Genomic DNA, 20,820 nt, shown 5'->3' with positions numbered 1-20,820 from the left:
ACTACTTGATGTGCATATTAAAGATGAACAAGGTCAAGAATGGTGGCTCACTCCCAAGACCCTGGGAGGCTGAGGCAGGATGACAGCTTGAGCCCAGGAGTTTGAGACCAGCCTAGGCAACATAGTAAGACCTCACCTCTAAAAAATTAAAATAAAAAAACCCAGCTAGGTGTGGTGGCGTGTGCCTGTGATCCCAGCTACTCAGAAGGCTGAGGCAAGAGGATCGTTTGAGCCCAGGAGGTTGAGGCTGCAGTGAGCCAGGACTGCATCACTGCATACCAGCCTGAGTGAGACCCTGATCTCTATAACAAAATAAATACATTGAAATAAATATATTGTAGATAATTATCTATCTAATTATTCACATTTCCCACTGTTGGAGAAAGACGTTACAAATAAGGAAAGGAGGAAGGCTGTCATCCCAGGTATCAATATAAATTGTTATGTGTGTACATGCAGGTTTGTACATACACACATGCACTTCCTACCTCTGACCACTGAGGGAGTCTAGAAGCAATGACGCCTAGTAACAGCACACCTAACACCTAGATATTAATTGCTATTTGTTTATTTACTTTATTACTTAAAAAAAAAAAAAAAAAAGGAATGCTTCACGAATTTGTGTGTTATTCTTGCACAGGGGCCATGCATCTTCTCTGTGTCATTCCAATTTTGGTATATGTGATATATGGAAGTGAGCACCTAGATGTTATTTCTAAACAACATGCTCCAATCAAAGGAACCAGGGCTCGGTGAAGAAGTAGGCCTGGGGCACAGAAAATATAAGATTGGCCAGGAACACCTTTTGATGCCTCAAAGTAAAGAAATTTTTTTTTTAAAAAAAAGATGCAGCTTATTGAAAGAACACAAGAACCAACTTCTTGAAGAAGCTCCTACTTGCCAAAGCTGGAATAATTTAAACAACAAAATAATCAAAGTATTGGATTATACTCCCTGAAATAAAGTAAATATATATGAGTCCATACTGATATAAATAATCAACGGAAAAGGGAAAGAGGAAATCGAAAATCATCAAACGACACGGTCATAATTGTTGCAGACAATATCCACTGATAGGTGCTAAAATTAGTGAACATAAGTTTAAAAACAAACAAGATATTTGCATTGATAGACTCGATGTATTTTTGCCTAAGACATTTGTTAAGTATGAGGGAAAGACAGTTTTTTACAGTGGAGAAAGCTAGCAGAATCACCTTAACCAAATGATCATGGTCAACGTAACCAATAAGACCTACTGACATCATGAATCCAATGAGATGATGCTATAAGACACTGTTTCCGTGTTATTCTTCCCCAAACTACCTAACTTCAGTCTAATCATAAGAAAACATCAGACAAATCCTCACTGAGGAATATTCAACAAAATAACTGATTAAAACACTTAAAAAATATCATGGTCATGAAAGATAAACAATGGCTTTGGAACTGTTAAAGACTACAACAGACTAAAGAGAAATAATTAAGTGTGAGTGGAAAAACTGGTAAAATTGAAAGGTCGTCTTTCTCTAGTTGTGTTGATAATATTTACCAATGTTAATTTCCCAGTTTTGATAACTGTACTATGGTTTTCTAAGATATTATCATTAGGAAAAGCTTGATGAGAAAAAAAACTTATTTTTGGCAACTTTACTGCAAGTTTAAAATTAGTTCAAAATATAAAGTTTTAAAAAACCATATATATATAAAACGGCTGGAGCTTATAGGAAGGAACAGAATTTCTTGCACATTCTGGATGAATCTAGACAAAGATGGGGGTGAGGCAGTGGCAACAGACTGAGATGTACACCTAATTCTAGACTGACAAGGCTAATGACGGCAGTTCAAAGTAACCCTGCATCCATATGATCTCCAATACTTTACATACCTCGATCATGTAGGGCTAACAAAACCCGTTCATACAAGCAGGCTCTGTAGAGGTCTCCAGGAATAGGTTTTCCTGCCCAGCAGTCAAGTTCCAGCTTCTCGGGATCAGGGGCGTGGGGATCAGGCTCAGCTAGAATATACCGATAGCCATCTTTGTTAAACGGGTGTTCCAAGGGGTAGCCATGAGGGGGAAGGCGCTGAGCAGAAAACAAAGGGTCACTGCAGAAAGGAAAAAATAAAATCAAAAAACTAAAACCCCCTCTAGCTCAAATGCATTCAACTGTGTAAGAAAGGCCTCTGGTTTATTTCAGCTAGAATACACGCAACTTCACAGCAAATACTTCTCATTACTCAAATAGGTAACTCTGCCCTCTTCAGGCAAAACAAGGAAGTGAAAAGGATTAGCTTTATTGAGCAAGGTAGTTTTGGTTAAATTACTTGTAGATTGTGGATATCTTCCCAGTGGTCTTTAAACATGAATTGATGTCTATGAAACTGAGCTGGTACATTATGGGGGGGGGGAAGGGAGGAGAGGAATGGGGGTGATTAAGGTGAAATTCTTCAGTATACTGATTATTATAAAGTAATGAATAGAAGCTCAGAGACATAAGCACTCGCTATCTTGCTAATCTAAGTAAGTAACTTGTGCAGTGAGCCGAGATTCCATCACTGTACTCCAGCCTGGGAGACAGAGCAGAACTCCATCTCACAAAAATATATAAATAAATAAGCAACCTGGATTTCATCACCTCAGCATTAGACAAAGGGAAGGGAAAAGGCATGAGAAGGGAGAAGCAGAAAGTTAAGGAGCTAAAGGAGCTAACATTCAACACTCCCTCCCCACCTATCCTTTCTCAAGTCGCCTTAACAGAACTTCACTCCCTAGGTTCCCCAGGCTTATCACCAGAAGACACTATCCTTGTTACTACTATAAATTTTGTACTAACAAATGTATAAAACATGATACTTAAACTTGGGTTTGTTTTGTTTTTTTGAGATAGAGTTTCGTTCTCGTGGCCCAGGCTGGAGTGCAATAGCACGATCTCAGCTCACTACAACCTCTGCCTCCTGGGTTCAAGCAATTCTCCCACCTCAGCCTCCCGAGTAGCTGGGATTATAGGCACGTGCCCCCAGGCCCAGCTATTTTTTTTGTTTTTTGTTTCAGTAGAGATGGGGTTTCACCACATTGTCCAGGATGGTCTCAAACTCCTGACCTCAGGTGATTCACCTGTCTCAGCCTCCCAAAGTGCTGGGATTACAGGCATGACCCACCGTGCCTGGCCTGGGGTTATTATTTTTGTTTTTTGTTTTGTTTTCAAGATGGAGTCTCATTCTTTTGCCCAGGATGGAGTACAGTGGCATGATCTTGGCTCACTGCCACCCGCCTCCCAGGTTCAAGCAAATCTCCTGCCTCAGCCTCCCAAGTAGCTGGGATTACAGGCGCTCACCACTACACCTGCCTAATTTTGTATTTTTAGTGGAGATGGGGTTTCGCCATGTTGGCCAGGCTGGTCTCAAACTCCTGGCCTCAAGTGATCCACCCTCCTTGACCTCCCAAAGTGCTGGGATTACACGCATGAGCCACTGTGCCCGGCCTCCAACTTGGGGTTATTTTGTCCCTCAAAGTGCTCAAGGTTTGGAAAAAATGGACAGGCTTTTTAACCTCTGACCCTTGAACTCTCTTCCCTCTGCTGGACTTTCCCAGCACCAAATAATACTTAAATAGTGAGGTGGGGTGGGGTGGGCACTCTCCCCACCTCCGGGCCTTCTTGGTGGTCCCTGTGGTCCCTCCATCCTGCTGTTTGCGCTTGGCTCCTCGTCCTTTTCCGCTGCTTCCTGCTGCAATTCCCCCTTTGAAGAGAAGGCAGATCACTTTCAATGAGCCACAAGGGAAGTATCATGTGGATACTGAAATTCCATAGGCACCAACACACCCAATGTGCATTTGTGTAACACCACAGGAGGATTTCCTTCTAAAGGCATATTGGATTTCACCCTAGTTTTCAAAGAATCTACTGAGCATCTCATAGCCCGGAAACACTGGGTTCTGGCAATAAGCTCAAATGAATCCAGCACTATGATGGTTGGGTTACAGTTTCAACCTTTGTTCCTAATAAACTGCAACTATTAGTATACTTTCTCAGGGCATGACACAAATGCATTTTCACTCATTCAGATCCCAAACACCCACAGCTAAAAAGAATGAAAACGACTGTATGGGTACATTTTTTTTTTCATCCAAATTAATATAAACACCCATAAAGAGAGAATATCCTCACTGTACGTCGATGTTCACTTGCTTGAACTACAAAATACAGTCCATAAACATCATAAAAGCACAGTATCTGCTAAAGCATTGAACCTGAATATCCAACAAGACAAAATACATCCAACATGGAAAACGGAAACAGAAGTACTAAAAAGGTGTTTCTCTCCAGTACTGCTAGATCTCCATTGTGGTTGCACATGACACAAATAAGAAAGAAGGCTTTCGATTTGCTAGGCAATTTTTAGTTCCATACCCATTCGTCAAATACAACATTTATTAAGATTGTGCCAATGCACTAAAATTCAGGTTAGATTAACCTGGCTTGTGGAACTAAAAGCAATTAATAGGAATAGATAATTTACATATTTTATACAAAAAATTTAGCTACATACTAAAGCCACAAGGAAGATTACCTTGTATATTTCTGAAATAGGTACTTTGAAATTTTTGTCCAGTTCAAATTCCTCTCAATTAGTTTTATTTTTCTCTCTTCCAGGAAATGTCCCTGAACTGCAGGAAAACACCTTTACGTAAACAACTGCAGAGTACTAAATCTTAATTTGGGGCAAGCTTGGGAATTACTAGCAGTTCTGCTGCAATAAAAAGGATCAAGACATTGAAGGTGGGTCATATTCTGCATATACAGGACCAGGATTTTTATGCAGAATTTCCTTTGGTGAACACCTCAGATGTTATCCTATTTTTCCTAAAAGTTTAATGTTAAACTGCTGCAATGTCATCATCTCTAGTTTAAGTAACCATAATCAAAAAACAATTAAATTTTTGTTTTTTTGAGACAGAGTCTTGCTCTGTTGCCCAAGCTGGAGTGCAGTGGCACGATCTCGGCTCACTGCAACCTCTGCCTCCTGGGTTCAAGCGATTCTCCTGCCTCAGCCTCCCGAGTAGCTGGGATTACAGGCGCCTGCCACCACACCTGGCTAATTTTTTGTATTTTTAGTAGAGTTGGGGCTTTGCCATGGTGGCCAGGCTGGTCTCAAACTCCTTGCCTCAGGTGATCTGCCTGTCTCGGCCTCCCAAAGTGCTGGGATTACATGCGTGAGCCACCTCGCCTGGCCACAATTACATTTTTAATTGTCATTTGCATTTTGATTATTTTAAGAAGTTTCAGATCCATCCAGAACAGAGCAAACAGTACAAAAGTGGGGTGGCTGGCCATGTTAGGCAGAATATGACAACATACAAGCTCTTAAATACTAACATTAAACTCAACTACTGTTTCATATTAAGTGCTATTGCCGCCATTTTCATAATGCTTCAAATTATGTAGTTTTTAGCTTCTACCATAGCTCAGCAAAAAGCATTTTCCAAACCACAAAATACTTAAGTCTGAGAGGCTGAAAGAAGACAGTGGAGGAATTCACCTCCAAAAGTGGCTCCACCTGTAAGAACAGAAGTGGCACCATGTATTTGTCAAATTTTAACAATTAAAAGGGGAAAATATGTTGTAAAAAGGTAACACACTAGCTATTTCCAACCCATCTTAAAATATTAGTAATAGTAGAAATGATCAGATATTTAAGACGCGACCACTCCAAAAGACAGGTTAATGATCCCATATATCAGATGAACAGCTAAGTATCTCTCAGCTACCCCAACTCTTATTAAGAGAACCATTAGTAACGAGGGATTTTCCCGCTATTAGATGGGTTAACAGAAGAACAAACTGCAATGGGTGGTTAATATAGAAATGCTATCATGTGAATGAGCTGAAGTTTCAGGGCAAGAACAATTAGAAGATGGGCACAGGAAATCTGTTAAAAGTAACAGCTGAATTGCAGAAAAAGAGTGGAGAGGAGCTGAATCTTTCTAAATTTAATGTTAGTTATAAGGATACAGATATAAACACAGCAAATCTGACCTTGAAATGGTTCCTTGTTTTATGCTAAACCTGTCTCACTCAAGACCAAACTGTGTTGTAAAGTGACAAAAAGTTCTCCTCTATTACCATCTGCCAAATCCTTGGCTAGTTCCTAAAAATTGAGTTTGAACTATAAAAGCATTTTAGTAAGTATCCAGGTTAAGGGTCAACCAAAAGAATGGCCAGTTCTAGGCACAAGTGGATTCAATACCTTCCAAATATTTCAGCAATGAGATATGTAAACACTTACCATTTAAATTCCCACTAGTAGACACAGCACTGCTCTGTTTTTGGTTGTCATAAGCAGGACCAATGTTACTAAGGTCCTGCAAAAATACATCCAATTAAAAAAGGAGTCTACGTAAGTCGGTCAATCTGGATGCTCATAAAACAAGAGAAATTCTAACAGAATGGGAACTAAAATTGACAATTCTTTTTTTTTTTTTTGAGATGGGGCCACACTCTATTGCCCAGTCTGTAATGCAGTGGCACGATCTCGGCTTACTGCAACTTCTGCCTCCCAGGTTCAAGCGATTCTCTTGGTTTACCCTCCCGAGTAGCTGGGATTATAGGCGCACACCAACACGCCTGGCTAATTTTTTTTTTTTTTTTTTGAGAGAGTTTCACTCTTGTCACCCAGGCTAGAGTGCAGTGGCGCAATATTGGCTTACTGCAACCTCTGCCTTCCAGGTTCAAGCGATTCTCTTGGTTTACCCTCCCGAGTAGCTGGGATTATAGGCGCACACCAACACGCCTGGCTAATTTTTTTTTTTTTTTTGAGAGAGTTTCACTCTTGTCACCCAGGCTAGAGTGCAGTGGTGCGATATTGGCTTACTGCAACCTCTGCCTACCAGGTTCAAGCGATTCTCTTGCCTCAGCCTCCCGAGTAGCTGGGATTAGAGGCGCCTCCTGCCACGCCCAGCTAAATTTTTGTATTTTTTAGTAAAGACGGGGTTTCACCATGTTGGCTAGGCTGGTCTCAAAACTCCTGACCTCAGGTGATCCACCCACCTTGGCCTCCCAAAGTGCTGGGATTACAGGCATGAGCCACCATGCCTGGCCTAATTTTTCTATTTTCACTAGAGATAGAGTTTCGCCGTGTTGGCCAGGCTGGTCTCCAACTCCCGACTTCAAGTGATCTGCCCGCCTCAGCCTCCCAAAGTGCTGGGATTATAGGCATGTGCCACCACGCACAGTCTGAAATGGACAATTCTAAACAATGAAGCTTGCAGAGTCCCAAACTTTGGTGTTTTAAGGACCAGCAAGCACCCTTGCAAGTATGTGTGAGGTAGGCCAAGTGTAAGGATCAGAATAGTTTCAGAATGGCGATAAATGGCAATTAATCAATCAACTTGGGTAGAGGCAGGAGAGGGCACAGGGCAAACGAGAGTGCCTAAGCCCCATTGACTCAGCTCCTGTGGGATTTCAGGCCCCACGCAGTCAGATGTTTTCATTTTACACGACAGAAATCTAAATTTCTATGTGAAATCTTGCATTTTCTTTTTTGAGAGACAGGTCTTGTTATATTGTCCAGGCTGGTCTTGAATGCCTGGACTCAAGCAATCCTCCTGACTCAGCCTCCAAAAGCGCTAGGATTACAGGCATGAGCCACTGCACTGGGCTGAATCCTGCATTTTCAAAGCTGGCAAATCAAATATGTAAAGACACAGCTTTAAGATTTGACATTCTGACTTGCCAAATGTGAACCCTGCTGTTGAACAAAAAACGGCAATTTTCATTTTCCTGTTATGTTAGATATGCAACACAAATTCTTCATAACAAATTCTTTTCACAACAAAGAATGTTTTTAAGAGCAAAATTTAAGATGGCACGAAGATTAGCAGTAATTTGAAACAGCATTTTTACATGTTACAAGTGAGGAAACTAAAGTTAAAAAAAAAAGTGATTTGAAGAAATTCATAACATTTTGGAGAAGACCGACAATGAAAACACTATAAAACACTGGTCTGTTGGTTGAAGGTGAGTACTCTCATATCAGTCACTATTTTTTTGGAGTCCACCATGCTATGTGCATATAATGGCAGTGTGTTATGTGGCAAATACACAAATGTAAACAGAACCTGATTACCTATCCCCGAGTGGCTTAAAATCAAAAAGAAAATGTAAAACATATTAATGTACCTGATCCAAAAGTCCAAATTTGGGGTATTCCTCTTCTGGGTCTTTACTCCCTGGATCTGGGTGTTCCTTTACCAAGAATACATCTCTTTCTTTACTCTAAAAAGAAGCGGTGTTTTACTATTAATGAACATTTTATACTTAAAAGTATGGAATTAGTAATCAACCACCAACTCTAAAAGTCAATTCCTAGGTGCAGTGTCCAAAAAAGATAGTATCATTTTTCCTTCTAAGAAATAATCAGTGACCATCAAAAAATTCAAACAACAGAGAAACACAAAGAGTGCCCAAGTTTTTCATAATCCTCACCTATCCTTCTATTTCACAAAGATAAGCACAGTTAATAGCTTGCTATTGACTTCTCCCCAGGTGCTCTCTTTAATTTTAAGGACAATACTGCCTATAACATTTTTTTTAATAGAAGAAAAGAAATGGTCTCTAATTTCAATACAAAATTATTCTTGGAAAAGTACTGTGGACAAGTTTCAATACATAAAACCAGGTGTATGCAGGCAATGTTCATATAAGACAATATGCATCTCACTGATTCTGTGTGTGAAAACTACTAAAATTCACAATTAGCTGTATCTCACACTCAAAGATTTAACATTAAGTTGTTCTAATTTTATCATTTCACAATGAGACGATAAAATATTATTTAATTCTTATAAAAAACAACGGTTTTTAAAATGTCAAGTCTAATCCATTTTAATCTACTTACCATTGTTTTAACAATGTTATTTGGCCAAGTCATTTTCCCAGGTCTCTGTCTGGTTGTCATGCACTCCCAGTATTTATCAATAAATGGTATAATATCCTAATTTTCAAAATAAATTAAGACTATTACCGCTGCAGTCAAAGATATGCTGACAAAGAAAGAAAACAGCATTTTTCAAAGACCTTGTTAGAATCAAGAGAAAAATCCATGTTAGTTTTTCCCCCCATGGTGTTATACAAGGTTTACATGTTTGTCTTTTAATCTCTGAATATTTCATTGCATACACACAATACACAGATTATGGGGATTTCCACAAGTATAAACAAACCTTAGCCATGTAGGGCTTACACTCCAGTTGAAGAGAAAAGCTCTGCCACAGTCCCTTGGCTGTTAATTGGAAGATGACTCCCAAATTATTCTCTCTTGAACTCTTATCTCTACCAGCTGAAACATCTCTATCTGGACATCCTAAAGGGACCTCAAACTTCTTGTGACTAAAATGGAACTTGGTATCTTACCTCATAAATCTGCTTTTCAGATTTCTATTCTTGCTCCTGATAGCTTAGAACCAGTCATTACCCAGAATAAGCTAGACACATTAAGAGTTGTCCTTGACTCTTCTCTCACAATTTTTACACCTAAACACTCACCAAATAAATTTTAAAATTTCAGAAATGTCACTCCAATCAGGACTCCCTTCCATCCCCACTGCTGTGACTGTGGACTGTGGCTCTCACCAACTCCTGCTTGCATGACTGAAACGACTTTTGACCTTCATCTTCTGGCCTCCTATTTAGATAATCTTCAAAAATACCACCACCAGAGTTAGCTCCATGACAACTAAATCTTTACTAAAAGGAACCAGGGAAAGTACAAAGAAAGCCTGGAATATTTTGTTGTTCCAGAAAGTAAGGAAGAGTTCAAAAATGGATGGGGGAGTATCAAAGAGTTTCAGGAGTCAGTCCGATAGGGCTACAATGGTTGAATCTGGGACAACCTGAGGGTCAGAAATAAAAAAATCCAACAAGAGCTGGGCGCGGTGGCTCACGCTTGTAATCCCAGCACTTTGGGGGGCTGAGGTGGGCGGATCACTTGAGGTCAGAAGTTTGAGACCAGCCTGGCCAACATGGTGAAACCCTGTCTCCACCAAAAAATACAAAAATTAGCCAAGCATGGTGGCATGCGCTAGTAGTCCCAGATACTCAGGAGGCTGAGGCAAGATAATTGCTTGAACCCAGGAGGCAGAAGTTGCAGTGAGCCGAGACATCGCACCACTGCATTTTAGCCTGGGTGACAGAGCCAGACTCCGTCTCAATTAAAAAAAAAAAAAAAATTCCAACAATGGACTATAACACACTGATTTTTAAAAAATAATCCACAGTGATATTTAAAAGGGAAAAAAAAAGAATGAGGGAAAGTTATTTACAGAAGACTTGCTACCAAAGAATGTATTCTGATTTACAACCACTACTCTAACAACTGATTCAGGGTTGGATAATCAATGGTGGCTAAAAATCACTGGTTGAAAGGAGTAGGAGAATAAAGTACTCACATAATCTCCATGTATGGCTTAAGGATTACTTAGCACAAAGATAAAAATGCTCCCTCCTTAACCAACTAGTCAAATTTAGGATCACTAATAATAAAACAAACCAATATCTTATATACCTCCTGGTGTGGCAGTCTAAAAAACACACGATACTTATGTAATATTCTTGCCAAAAATGTTTAACACATGGCCAGGCACGGTGGCTCACAACTGTAATCTCAGCACCTTGGGAGGCCAAGGCCGGTAGATTGCTTGAGCCCAGGAGTGTAAGACCAGCTTGGGCAACATAGTGAGACCTGTCCCTATTAAAGCGGAAAAAAAAAGTTTAACCTGAACCTAATCATGAAGAAAGTCAAATGCAAATTGAGGAATATCATGCCAAACAACTGCCTAATCACTTTAAAAATTTTAATTCATTAAATAAATAAATAAATAAAGGGGCTGGGTGTGTTGGTTTATGCCTGTATTCCCAGAGGTTTGGAAGGCCAAAGCAGGAGGATCACTTGAACCCAGGACATTGAAACCAGCTAATGAGACCACATCTCCACAAAAATTTTTTTTAAATTAGCTGGATGTGGTAGCATGAGCCTGGAATCCCAGCTACTAGGGAGGCTGAGATGGGAGAATAGCCTGAACACAGGAGGTTGAGGCTGCAGTGAGCCGGGACTGTGCCACTGCACTCCAGGCTGGGTAATAGAGCAAAACCCAACTGAATAAAGGAATTGTTTTATTAATAGATTAGAGACAAAACAGTCATTACAACTAAATGTAATGGGTGATCCTGACCAGACCCTGGATGGAGAAAGAAGCTATAGAGGAGGATATTATTAACACAAAAATAATCCTGAGAAACTACAAATATGAACTGTAAATTAGTAGTACTGCACCAATGTTAAATTTTTTTATTATGATCATGGCATTGTGGTTGTATAACAGAATATTAGGTAAAGTATACCCACAGTGTAGTCTCATATAGCTTAAGGGAAAAACAGATTTATGGGGAGATAAAACAAACGTAGCAAAATGTTAACTGGCAAATCTAAGAAGAAATGGGCCAGGTGCAGTGGCTCACACCTGTAATCCCAACACCTTGGGAGGCTGAGGCAGACGGATCACTTGAGTACAGGAGTTCTACCAGCCTGGGCAACATGGCAAAACCCTGTCTCTAAAAAAACCATAAAAACTAGCTGGGTGTGGTGGTGTGCACCAGTCCCAGCTACTTGAGAGGCTGAGGTGGGAGGATCACCTGAGCCCAGGAGGTCAAGTCTTTGGTGAGCCGTGATGGTGTCACTACATTCCACCTTGAAAATTTTCAAAATAATTTTGGAAAAAATAAACTAAAAAGAGGCCATGTTCAGTGGCTCACACCTGTAATCCCAGCACTTTGAGAGGCCGAGGAAGGTGAACTGCTTTAGCCCAGGAGGTCAAGGCTGCAGTGAGCCATGATCACACCACTGCACTCCAGCCTGGGTGACAGAGTGAGACCCAGGCTAGGTGCGGTGGCTCACGCCTGTAATCCCAGCGCTTTGGGAGGCCGAGGTGGGTGGATCATGAGGTCAGTTGGAGATGAGCCTGGCCAACATGGTGAAATCCTGTCTCTACTAAAAATACAAAAAATTAGCTGGGCGTGGTGGTGCATACCTGTAATCCCAGCTACTCGGGAAGCAGAGGCAGGAGAATCTCTGGAACCCAGGAGGCAGAGGGTACAGTGAGCTGAGATCGCATCACTGCATTCCAGCCTGGGCAACAGAGCAAGACTCCATCTTGAAAAAAAAAAGAGAACAAGGTAATCACTGAATCCACTGTCATATATTCATTAAAAACTGGGAAGAAAGTACTTGTTAGGGAGTATATTTAGAAGTTCCACCTAACTCTTTAGTATAACTGCAATTACATTAATTCCACCTCTACCTTATCTTTGGAGAACATTGTCTTCGGATGTTCATCCTGTGTTCGGGACTGCCATGTCAGGTTGGCCAAAGCACTAAGGCACATTTCCTTCAAGTCTATCAAAAACAAAAAGGAAGAAACAGTTGTCTGTAGTACTACATCTCTACAACCAAGGGAATACTCAATAAATGGTCCAGAAAATAACAATTATAGCAGCAAAATGGAGTCATCATGTGACCTGAAATGGGCAATTGCAATTATTCAGAGCTAAACCCCAACTGAACTTATACCAGCTACTAGGCAAAGGTCTCCTGATTCTGCTACGCCCAGATCCCTTTTCTTTTCCAGTGGATAATCGTCTTCAAATACTCCAGAGTTTGTTCTTACTTGCTTGCTTCCGGAGGAAATAGGTATTCCCACTGTGATGGCAGACATTGCAATGAAAACTGTAGTTGGTCATGAAAGGTAGACAGGATCTGCAGAAGAGCCAAAGTATACAAATTAGTGAACTTGTGAACACACACACATTTTTTTTTTTTAAAGACAGGGTCTCACTCTACCACTCAGGCTGGAGTGCAGTGGTACAATCATAGCTCACTGCAGACTTGACGTTCCCTGGCTCAGGTTGATTCTCCCACTTCAGCCCCCCAAGAAGCTGGGACTACAGGCATGAGCCACCATGCCCAGCTAATTTTTCTATTTTTTTATGGAGTCAGGGTTTCGCCATGTTGCGCAGGCTGTACGCTTCTTTATGAGAAGTTAACATGAATCCATTCCCCTCAGTGACAGGTAAATCAAAATGTTAATATGTTAACATAGTCTTAAAATGTAAAAAGGTTGTCAAAACCAACACAGGGCTCATATTTTTATAAATACCTGGATTTTTCTGTCACAAAAGTTAATAAGACCTTATCTGTTATATTGGACAATTCAGCATCTAGAAGGTTCTCACTGGTATCTTGTTATTTTTTGAGTACCTAAAAAGAATATGCCAGGCTAGCTGTAGAAGAGGACAAAGTAGTCTAAGGTGTATCTCTATGTGTCAATAATGTGGTTGGAAAGGGCAAGCAGAATGTAAGAAAAAATGAATTAAAAATGTAAATAACTAGGCCAGGCACAGTGGCTCACACATGTAATCCCAGAACTTTGAGAGGCCAAGGCAGGTGGATCGCCTGACATCAAGAGAAGACTTGCCTATTTGAAGGCAAGAGAGGAAGAGGCCAGGAGGGGAAAGACAATATGGCAGAGACGGATGCAACAGAGGAACCAACGCATTTGAGAAGAGAAACATGGTAGTGATTGCACAGGATGACAGGAAAAGTACAGGAGTTTAGTCTTGCAAAGGGCAAAGTAACAGAAGGACAGAAGACCTTTAGTATAAACGGCTTAAGCTAGAAGAGAAGAAATCAGAACAAAGGTTTATCTTGGACTCTGAAACTAGCTTAGGGTATCCTCAGAGAAGACTACCAAGCATTTACCAACTATTGCTACCCTCATGGAATTAAGAAACATTCTTACAAATGTTAAAGCTGAGTTTCCTTACCTTCACTTCTCTGTAGAACCTCTTCTGTTAAACAGACTATTGTGATAAGCTCATTTACAGAAGACAAAGCCTCATACTGAAGATAGGTAGGTAAATAGTTATTTTAATTTAAATACAAACAGATGTAAAGAGCAGCCTTTTTCATATCCTGCTAGCTCACATTCTCTATCTCAGTTGTAAAAGATAATCCATCCCACCTAACTGGGCTTTATTTTTCTTTTCTTTTTTGAGACACGTCTCACTCTGTTACCCAGGCTGGAGTGCAGTAGCACAATCATGGCTCACTGCAGCCTCAACCTGCAGGGCTTAAGCAATCCTCCCACCTAAAGCTCCTGAGTAGCTGGTACTACAGGTGTGAACCACCACGCCCAGCTAATTTTTTTCTATTTCTTGTAGAGACAGGGTCTCACTATGTTGCCTAGGCTAGTCTCGAACTCCTGGGCTCAAGTCATTCTCCTGTCTCGGCCTCCTAAAGTGCTGGGATTACAGGTGTGAGCCACCACGCCTGGCCTTTTTTTTTGAGACGGAGTCTCACTGTCACCCAGGCTGGGGTTTTCCTGCCTCCCGAGTAGCTGGGACTACAGGCGCGCACCACTGTGCCCAACTAATTTTTGTGTTTTTTTTTGGTGACGGGGTTTCACCATGTTGGTCAGGCTGGTTTCGAACTCCTGACCTCGTGATCAGCCTGCCTTGGCCTCCCAAAGTGCTGGGATTACAGGCGTGAGTCACTGCGCCTGGCCCCCCCCCACCTTTTTTTTTTTTTTTTAACTTGATACCATGGATAGGATCTAACTGGGCTTTAGATATAACTTTTCAAATTCAGTTACAAACTGTTGTCTCCAAAGCTACCAAAACTTTGAACTGTGATTTGATTCTTCCTTGAATTCCTCCCAGTTATCTCTCTAATAAATTTCCTTTCCTAAACTGTCTATCCAAACAAATTTTTCCGGCAAAAGTGGCCCTATCTTAGGCCTCTCTAAGAGACCAGGCTTGCTTAGCTAGTGTGTTTTCCCAGCAGATGTTACTACCAAGATTATTTCTTCCTGATCCTTCAGTATTTTTCTTTCTTTTTAAAAACACTCTTTCCTAAATCACAAGTCACATGTTAATTGAGACATCAGCATTTCTAAAACCCATTTTAACCTTTTAACTAGAAAGTATACAACAGATTATAAAGGAAAGCTGGGTGTGGTGGCTCATGCCAGTAATCCCAACACTTTGGAAGGGTGAAGCAGGAGGATCCCTTGAGCTCAGAAGTTCCGAGGCTGCAGCAAGCTGTGATCCTGCCATTGCACTCCAGCCTGGGTGGCAGAGCGAGAACCAGTCTCAAGAAAAAAACAAGAAAACATTATATATATATACACACACATATATATATATTTCTTCACAATCTCACCCAAGGTGGATTAATTTCAGGATAATGCAGCCTTATTTTTAGATAGTCTTTTATAAATGTATTAGTATAATACAAACCATAAAGAACATTACAGAGAGCGAACAGTACAATTATTCCAATAGACAGTGAGTTAGTATAAGGAAAAAAGTCTTTCATTCTCAATCACAATATGATTTTAATTCACTAGAAGAGGTACATGATTGGAAATAGGTTTGCTGAGGAGAGTAGACAATATACCTAAAGGAGTGAGTCAGCAGCAATGAGAAAGGAAAAAAAGGATGGTTCAGGCATAAAGAGCATGGGTCATCTCAAATTTTGGACAACAGGCTTTATCCACATATATCCTTTCTGAAAAATCCAAAACACCAACACAAGGTTTATATTGTTCTAAATTTGTTTATATAACACTTTGTAATTGCATTTTTTTTTGTCTCCAAACCAGGTTGTCAACTCAAAAAGAGGGGCAATACCCACCATTGTATCTACCAGGGCTGTGCCCTCAGTAAGCAGATAACATGCTAAGGGAATAAAAACAATTCCTGATTCAACATCCTACTTGCTGAATAGGGGTTAGGAGACAGAAAATACTTTGCATTTATTTTGCCCACTAACTAACTGTTGAGCATGTTCAGATTTATTTTACCGAGCAACTCTCACAAAAACTATGAAAAGTACTCACGAGGTATCTATGCCAAATGTGTCAGCCGTGAACCATTTTGTACAAATCCCACATTGCAGCTCTACCTCACCCAACTGTCGGCCATTCTCTTCATCCACGGAGCCCGCCTGAGTATCCATCACCTCTGACGTATCCCCAGCACCTTCCTGTGTCAGAGCAATTCGAGAATCAAATCAGTTGACTTGAATGTATTTTACTTTATTTTATTTTTTTAAGAGACGGGGGTCTCCCTATGTTGCCCAGGCTGGTCTCAAGTGATCCTGAGGTCTCAGCCTCCCAAACTGCTGGGATTACAGGCATGAGCCACCGTGCCTGGCCTGAATGTATTTTTGATTCACTTAAAAATGTAAAAACAAGGCCGGGCGCGGTGGCCCACGCCTGTAATCCCAACACTCTGGGAGGCTGAGGCGGGAGAATCAACTGAGGTTAGGAGTTCGAGACCAGCCTGGCCAACATAGTGAAACCCCGTCTCTACTAAAAAGACAAAAAAAAGTAGCCGGGTGTGTTGGCAGGTGCCTGTAATCCCAGCTACTTGGGAGGCTGAGGCAGGAGAATCGCTGGAACCCGGGGGGAGGAGGTTGCAGTGAGCCGAGATCGCCCCACTGCATTCCAGCCTGGGCGACAGAGCAAGGCTCCGTCGCAAAAAAAAAAAAAAAAAAAGAAATAATTAAAAACAAACCCTATTTTATCTTGCAAACAACTAAAAATACTTACTAGTGTATCTTTTCCATTAGATGATTCTGTCTCCAAGCCACCGCTTACATCGACCAAGTTTGCCTCCCTGTAAGATAATGAAAGCGCTCAAGTAAGAATTCTCAAGACAAACCTCAAAATGCCTATTCCCAAAAATGATGATCAAATTACAGCGGAACTTCATACTCCTGCAGCTTTTTCAGCTAAGCCTGATCTCAGACTGGATGCCCAAGGTACTGTCAGGATACTGAGAAGGTGAACATGTCAGACAGTAGCGGACCCACGGAGCACAGGGAAGCCTAATCGGCCTTTACAGACAAATCTACCTGGGTTAGAGTTGGTCCTGGGAGAGGTTCAAAGACAGGCAGCTCTCCCACCCCGTTTTCAGAGTGACCGTTACTTCTTCCAGTCTGGCACTGCAAAGTGGTTTCTTTTCTGGAATATGTGAAGGCCTCCCGTTAAAGTGTGAGCTACCAGCTTCCTGCCAGGGCGCAAGGATCAGAGATAACGACAGGGGCCTCAGCTCCACCGCCCGTGAAAGGTGCGGAAGGGGCGTTATCCGAGATATGCTTGAGAGGGGACGGGCCAAGCGGCGCAAAGGCAGGGCGAGCCATTGGCGGCGGGGCCTGGGTTCGCAGGGGGCGGGCGGCAGGGCTCCAGGAGCCGCGGGATTTGCGAGGGGCGGGCTTCCCTCCCGCGTCCTCCTCGGGCCGCAGGACCTCTTACCCGCCTTCAGCCTCCCCGGAACTGGGCTCAGCTGTCGGAGCAGCAGAGGTCCCCTCTCCAGGAGGAGCGGCTGCTCCCGCTGCCACCGGCTTCATCTCCCCCTCTTCTGCCCCTGTTGCATTTGCGGCCGCTCCTGGGCCAGGCCCGGCACCCGCTTCCTGGCCAGGTCCTGCTCCTGCCGCCGCCATCACGGCCACCCCTGGACTTCTCGCGAGAATACTCTCTTCTCTCGCGCTTTGCTGTGTGACGCTGTAGTCTTCAAACAGAAAAAGCCCGCGGTACGTCCACTGCCTGCCTGAGGAAGCCTAATTCCACGACCGCTTTAAGGCCAGGCACGCGGGCAGAGGTGGGCCGGCCTCTCGCGCCGGCGGTGGCCGCAGGCCTGGCAGGCAGAAGGTGGAGGAAGCTAGATGGTTAGTGGGGCTCTCTGGAGGACTTCCTTTCGAGTCAGGGACTGACGCGGCGTATTTTCGTGGCTACGACTGGATATTCTCGCGCAGAGGAGGATCCTTGAGAGCGCTGGCCGTGCCGCCAAACACTCCTCACCACCGAATGTGGGAAACGTCTTCCTTGGAGTCTAGCACTCCCTGCTCGCCCCGGATGGAATTTGGTTTTCTGCGCAGGGTCGCCCCTTGGAGCCCGTTTCCAAATGACCTTAAGAGGGAAGGGAATCTAAGGAGGCCGATTCCAGGGGCGAGGGTGGAGAACCCAGGCCGGGCAGCTGAGGAGCGGCGTGGGCACTAGAAGCGGCTCGCCACTTCCTAGTGTGAGAGGCGGAAAGCGAAGCCCGGGGGTGTGCCGGGGCACTCGGAATGTAGACAGGTTTAGTGCCCAGCGAAAGGAAGAGGTGTGGACTGAAAGTACGAACTTGCGAAGTCATCAACAGTAGCTGGTGGCTGGCATCAGTGGAGTGAGTTCAGTCTTTCAGAGCCATGGTCTCCAAACTCGAGAATGCAAACCTCTAAGAGTGTTGCGGCCAGGAACGTTTTCAGGACACCAGTGTTTATCCTATATCCTAAAATGTTGCTTAAATATAGATACACTCTTCTCCCGCTTTACATGGCCGGAGTAACGCCGCACCCCTCGCCAATCCTCAGTCTAATCTTACTGTGATGTGTCTACCGATAGTGTAGGAACCTCTGGGCCACTGGACGCCATGGGAAATACGTAGATACTGATTTCCCAATTGGTTCTCAATTATTGGTTTTCAACAAAATTGGAGAAAGACCTGAGTTGCCAGGTGATATTTTTAAAATTGGTGATAAATACTGAAATCAGGGGTTGGTACTCCAAAGAGAAGCAGGATGCTTGCTCTAAGTATCTCCTCCCAAATACGTAGTATTGTAGCAGTTTTAACATATGGTCGCAAAATTTTGTGTTTTTTTGTTGTTTCTTTGAGACAGAGTCTCGCTCTGTCGCCCAGGCTGGAGCGCAGTGGCGCGATCTCGGCTCACTGCAACCTCCACCCCAAGTTCAAGCGATTCTCCTGCCTCAGCCTCCCGAGTAGCTGGGATTACAGGTATCTGTCACCACGCCCGGCTAATTTTTGTTAGTAGAGGCGGGGTTTCACCATGTTGGCCAGGCTGGTGTCGATCCCCTGACCTCAAGTGATCCACCCACGTTGGCCTCCCAAAGTGCTGGGATTACAGGTGTGAGCCACCGCGCACGGCTTTTTTTTTTCTTTTTTTTGAAACAGAGTCTCGGTTTGTCGCCCAGGCTGAGTGCAGTAGCGCGATCTCAGCTCACTGCAACCTCCACCTCGCGGTTTCGGGTTCAAGCGATTCTCTTGCCTTAGCCTCCCGAGTTGCTGGGATTACAGGCACGTGCCATGACGCCCGGCTAATTTTTGTATCTTTCGTAGAGACGGGGTTTCACCTGTGTGTTTTTTTTTTTGAGACAGAGTCTCGCATTGTCGCTCAGGTTGGAGTGCAGCAGTGGCGCCATCATACCTCACTGCCGCCTGAAGTTCCCCGGGTAAAGCAATCCTCCTACCTTAGCCTCCTGAGTAGCAGGGACTATAGGCACGAGCCACCACGCCCAGCTAATATTCTTTTTTTTTTTTTCTTTTTGAGACGGAGTGTTGCTCTGTCGCCCAGACTGGAGTGCAGTGGTGCAATCTCCGCTCACTGCAAGCTCCACCTCCCGGGTTCACACCATTCTCCTGCCTCAGCCTCCCGAGTAGCTGGGACTACAGGCGCCCGCCACCGCGCCCAGCTAATTTTTTGTATTTTTAGTAGAGACAGGGTTTTTGTCGTTTTTTAGCCAGGATGGTCTCAGTCTCCTGACCTTGTGATCCTCCGCCTCAGCCTCCCAAAGTGCTGGGATTACAGGCGTGAGCCACCGCGCCCGGCACGCCTAGCTAATTTTCTTTATTTTTAGTAGAGACAGGATCTCATCATGTTGCTCAGACTAGTCTCCAACTTCCGAGCTCAAGCGATCCTCTTGCCTGGGCTTTCCAGCGTGCTGGGATTACAGGAATGAGCCATCATGCCTCCGCACAAATTCTTTAATACCCCCACCCCTCCCCTTGATCGTGTGGGCTGGACTTAGTGACTTGCTTCTAAATAATAGAATGTAGAAAAATAAAATAATATGGCCAGGCGCTGTGGCTCACGCCTGTAATCCCAGCACTTTGGGAGGCCGAGGCGGGTGGATCACCTGAGGTCAGGAGTTCGAGACCAGCCTGACCAACATGGAGAAACCCCGTGTCTACTAAAACTACAAAATTAGCCAGGTGTGGTGGCACATGCCTGTAATCGCAGCTACTCAGGAGGCTGAGGCAGGAGAATCGCTTGAACCCGGGAGGCGAGGTTGCAGTGAGCCGAGATCGCGCCATTACACTCCAGCCTGGGCAACAAGAGTGAAACTCCGTCTCAAAAAAAAAAAAAAAGAAAGAAAATAGTAATTTTTATGTTTTATTTATTTGCTTCTTTCTCTTGGTAGAAAATAGTAATTTTTACAGTGCAGAAATGGGCAAACACACCGCCTTACCCAAGTGGTCAGGTTAATATAACCAGTTAAAAATTATAGGCCGGGTGCAGTGGCTTACGCCTGTAATCCCAGCAATTTGGAAGGCCGAGGCAGGCGGATCACAAGGTCAGGAGATCGAGACCATCCTGGCTAACAAAGCAAAACCCTGTCTCTACTAAAAATACAAAAAATTAAGCGGGCGTGGTGGCGGACGCCTGTAGTCCCAGCTACTTGGGAGGCTGAGGCAGGAGAATGGCATGAACCCAGGAGGTGGAGCTTGCAGTGAGCCGAGATCGCACCACTGCACTCCACCCTGGGCGACAGAGCGAGACTCCGTCTCAAAAAAAAAGAAAAATTATAAATATACCCCCCGATATGCAATGAGATGGCAACTTCATCTCTTTGGTATTCCCCAAAATCCATAATCCAAGTCTAATCAAGAGAAAGCATCAGATGAATCCAAGTTGAAAGACGTTCTAGAAAAT

The 20,820-nt window shown here is 43.3% G+C and overlaps 1 protein-coding gene and 1 non-coding gene across 3 annotated transcripts in view; both read right to left on the bottom strand.

Annotated features, from left to right (window-relative positions):
- Positions 1–18,590, bottom strand: part of ASH2L (ASH2 like, histone lysine methyltransferase complex subunit) — a 34,537-nt gene extending 15,947 nt beyond the window's left edge. Inside the window, exons 1-10 of one of the 2 annotated variants that reach the window (XM_024250998.3) lie at positions 17,366–18,590; positions 16,661–16,727; positions 15,947–16,092; positions 12,716–12,804; positions 12,350–12,444; positions 8,893–8,988; positions 8,175–8,270; positions 6,283–6,358; positions 3,642–3,735; positions 1,886–2,103 (exon numbers count right to left, since the gene is read on the bottom strand). In XM_024250998.3, coding sequence (XP_024106766.1) covers positions 1,886–2,103; positions 3,642–3,735; positions 6,283–6,358; positions 8,175–8,270; positions 8,893–8,988; positions 12,350–12,444; positions 12,716–12,804; positions 15,947–16,092; positions 16,661–16,727; positions 17,366–17,553 — 1,165 coding nt within the window. In that variant the 5' untranslated portion in view covers positions 17,554–18,590. Of the gene's footprint in view, positions 1–1,885; positions 2,104–3,641; positions 3,736–6,282; positions 6,359–8,174; positions 8,271–8,892; positions 8,989–12,349; positions 12,445–12,715; positions 12,805–15,946; positions 16,093–16,660; positions 16,728–16,965; positions 17,292–17,365 lie in introns of those variants that run through there. The other variant, XM_024250999.3, reaches the window with a different exon arrangement.
- Positions 596–702, bottom strand: LOC112134746 (U6 spliceosomal RNA). The gene has a single exon (XR_002916108.1). It is a non-coding gene; the product is annotated as a U6 spliceosomal RNA (small nuclear RNA).
- Positions 18,591–20,820: the final 2,230 nt, after the last annotated feature.

This window comes from Pongo abelii, chromosome 7, assembly GCF_028885655.2.
Source record: "Pongo abelii isolate AG06213 chromosome 7, NHGRI_mPonAbe1-v2.0_pri, whole genome shotgun sequence".
Classification (NCBI taxonomy): domain Eukaryota; kingdom Metazoa; phylum Chordata; class Mammalia; order Primates; family Hominidae; genus Pongo; species Pongo abelii.
Note: the sequence above shows the minus strand (reverse complement) of the source record. Positions and strands in the feature narration are given on the sequence as shown.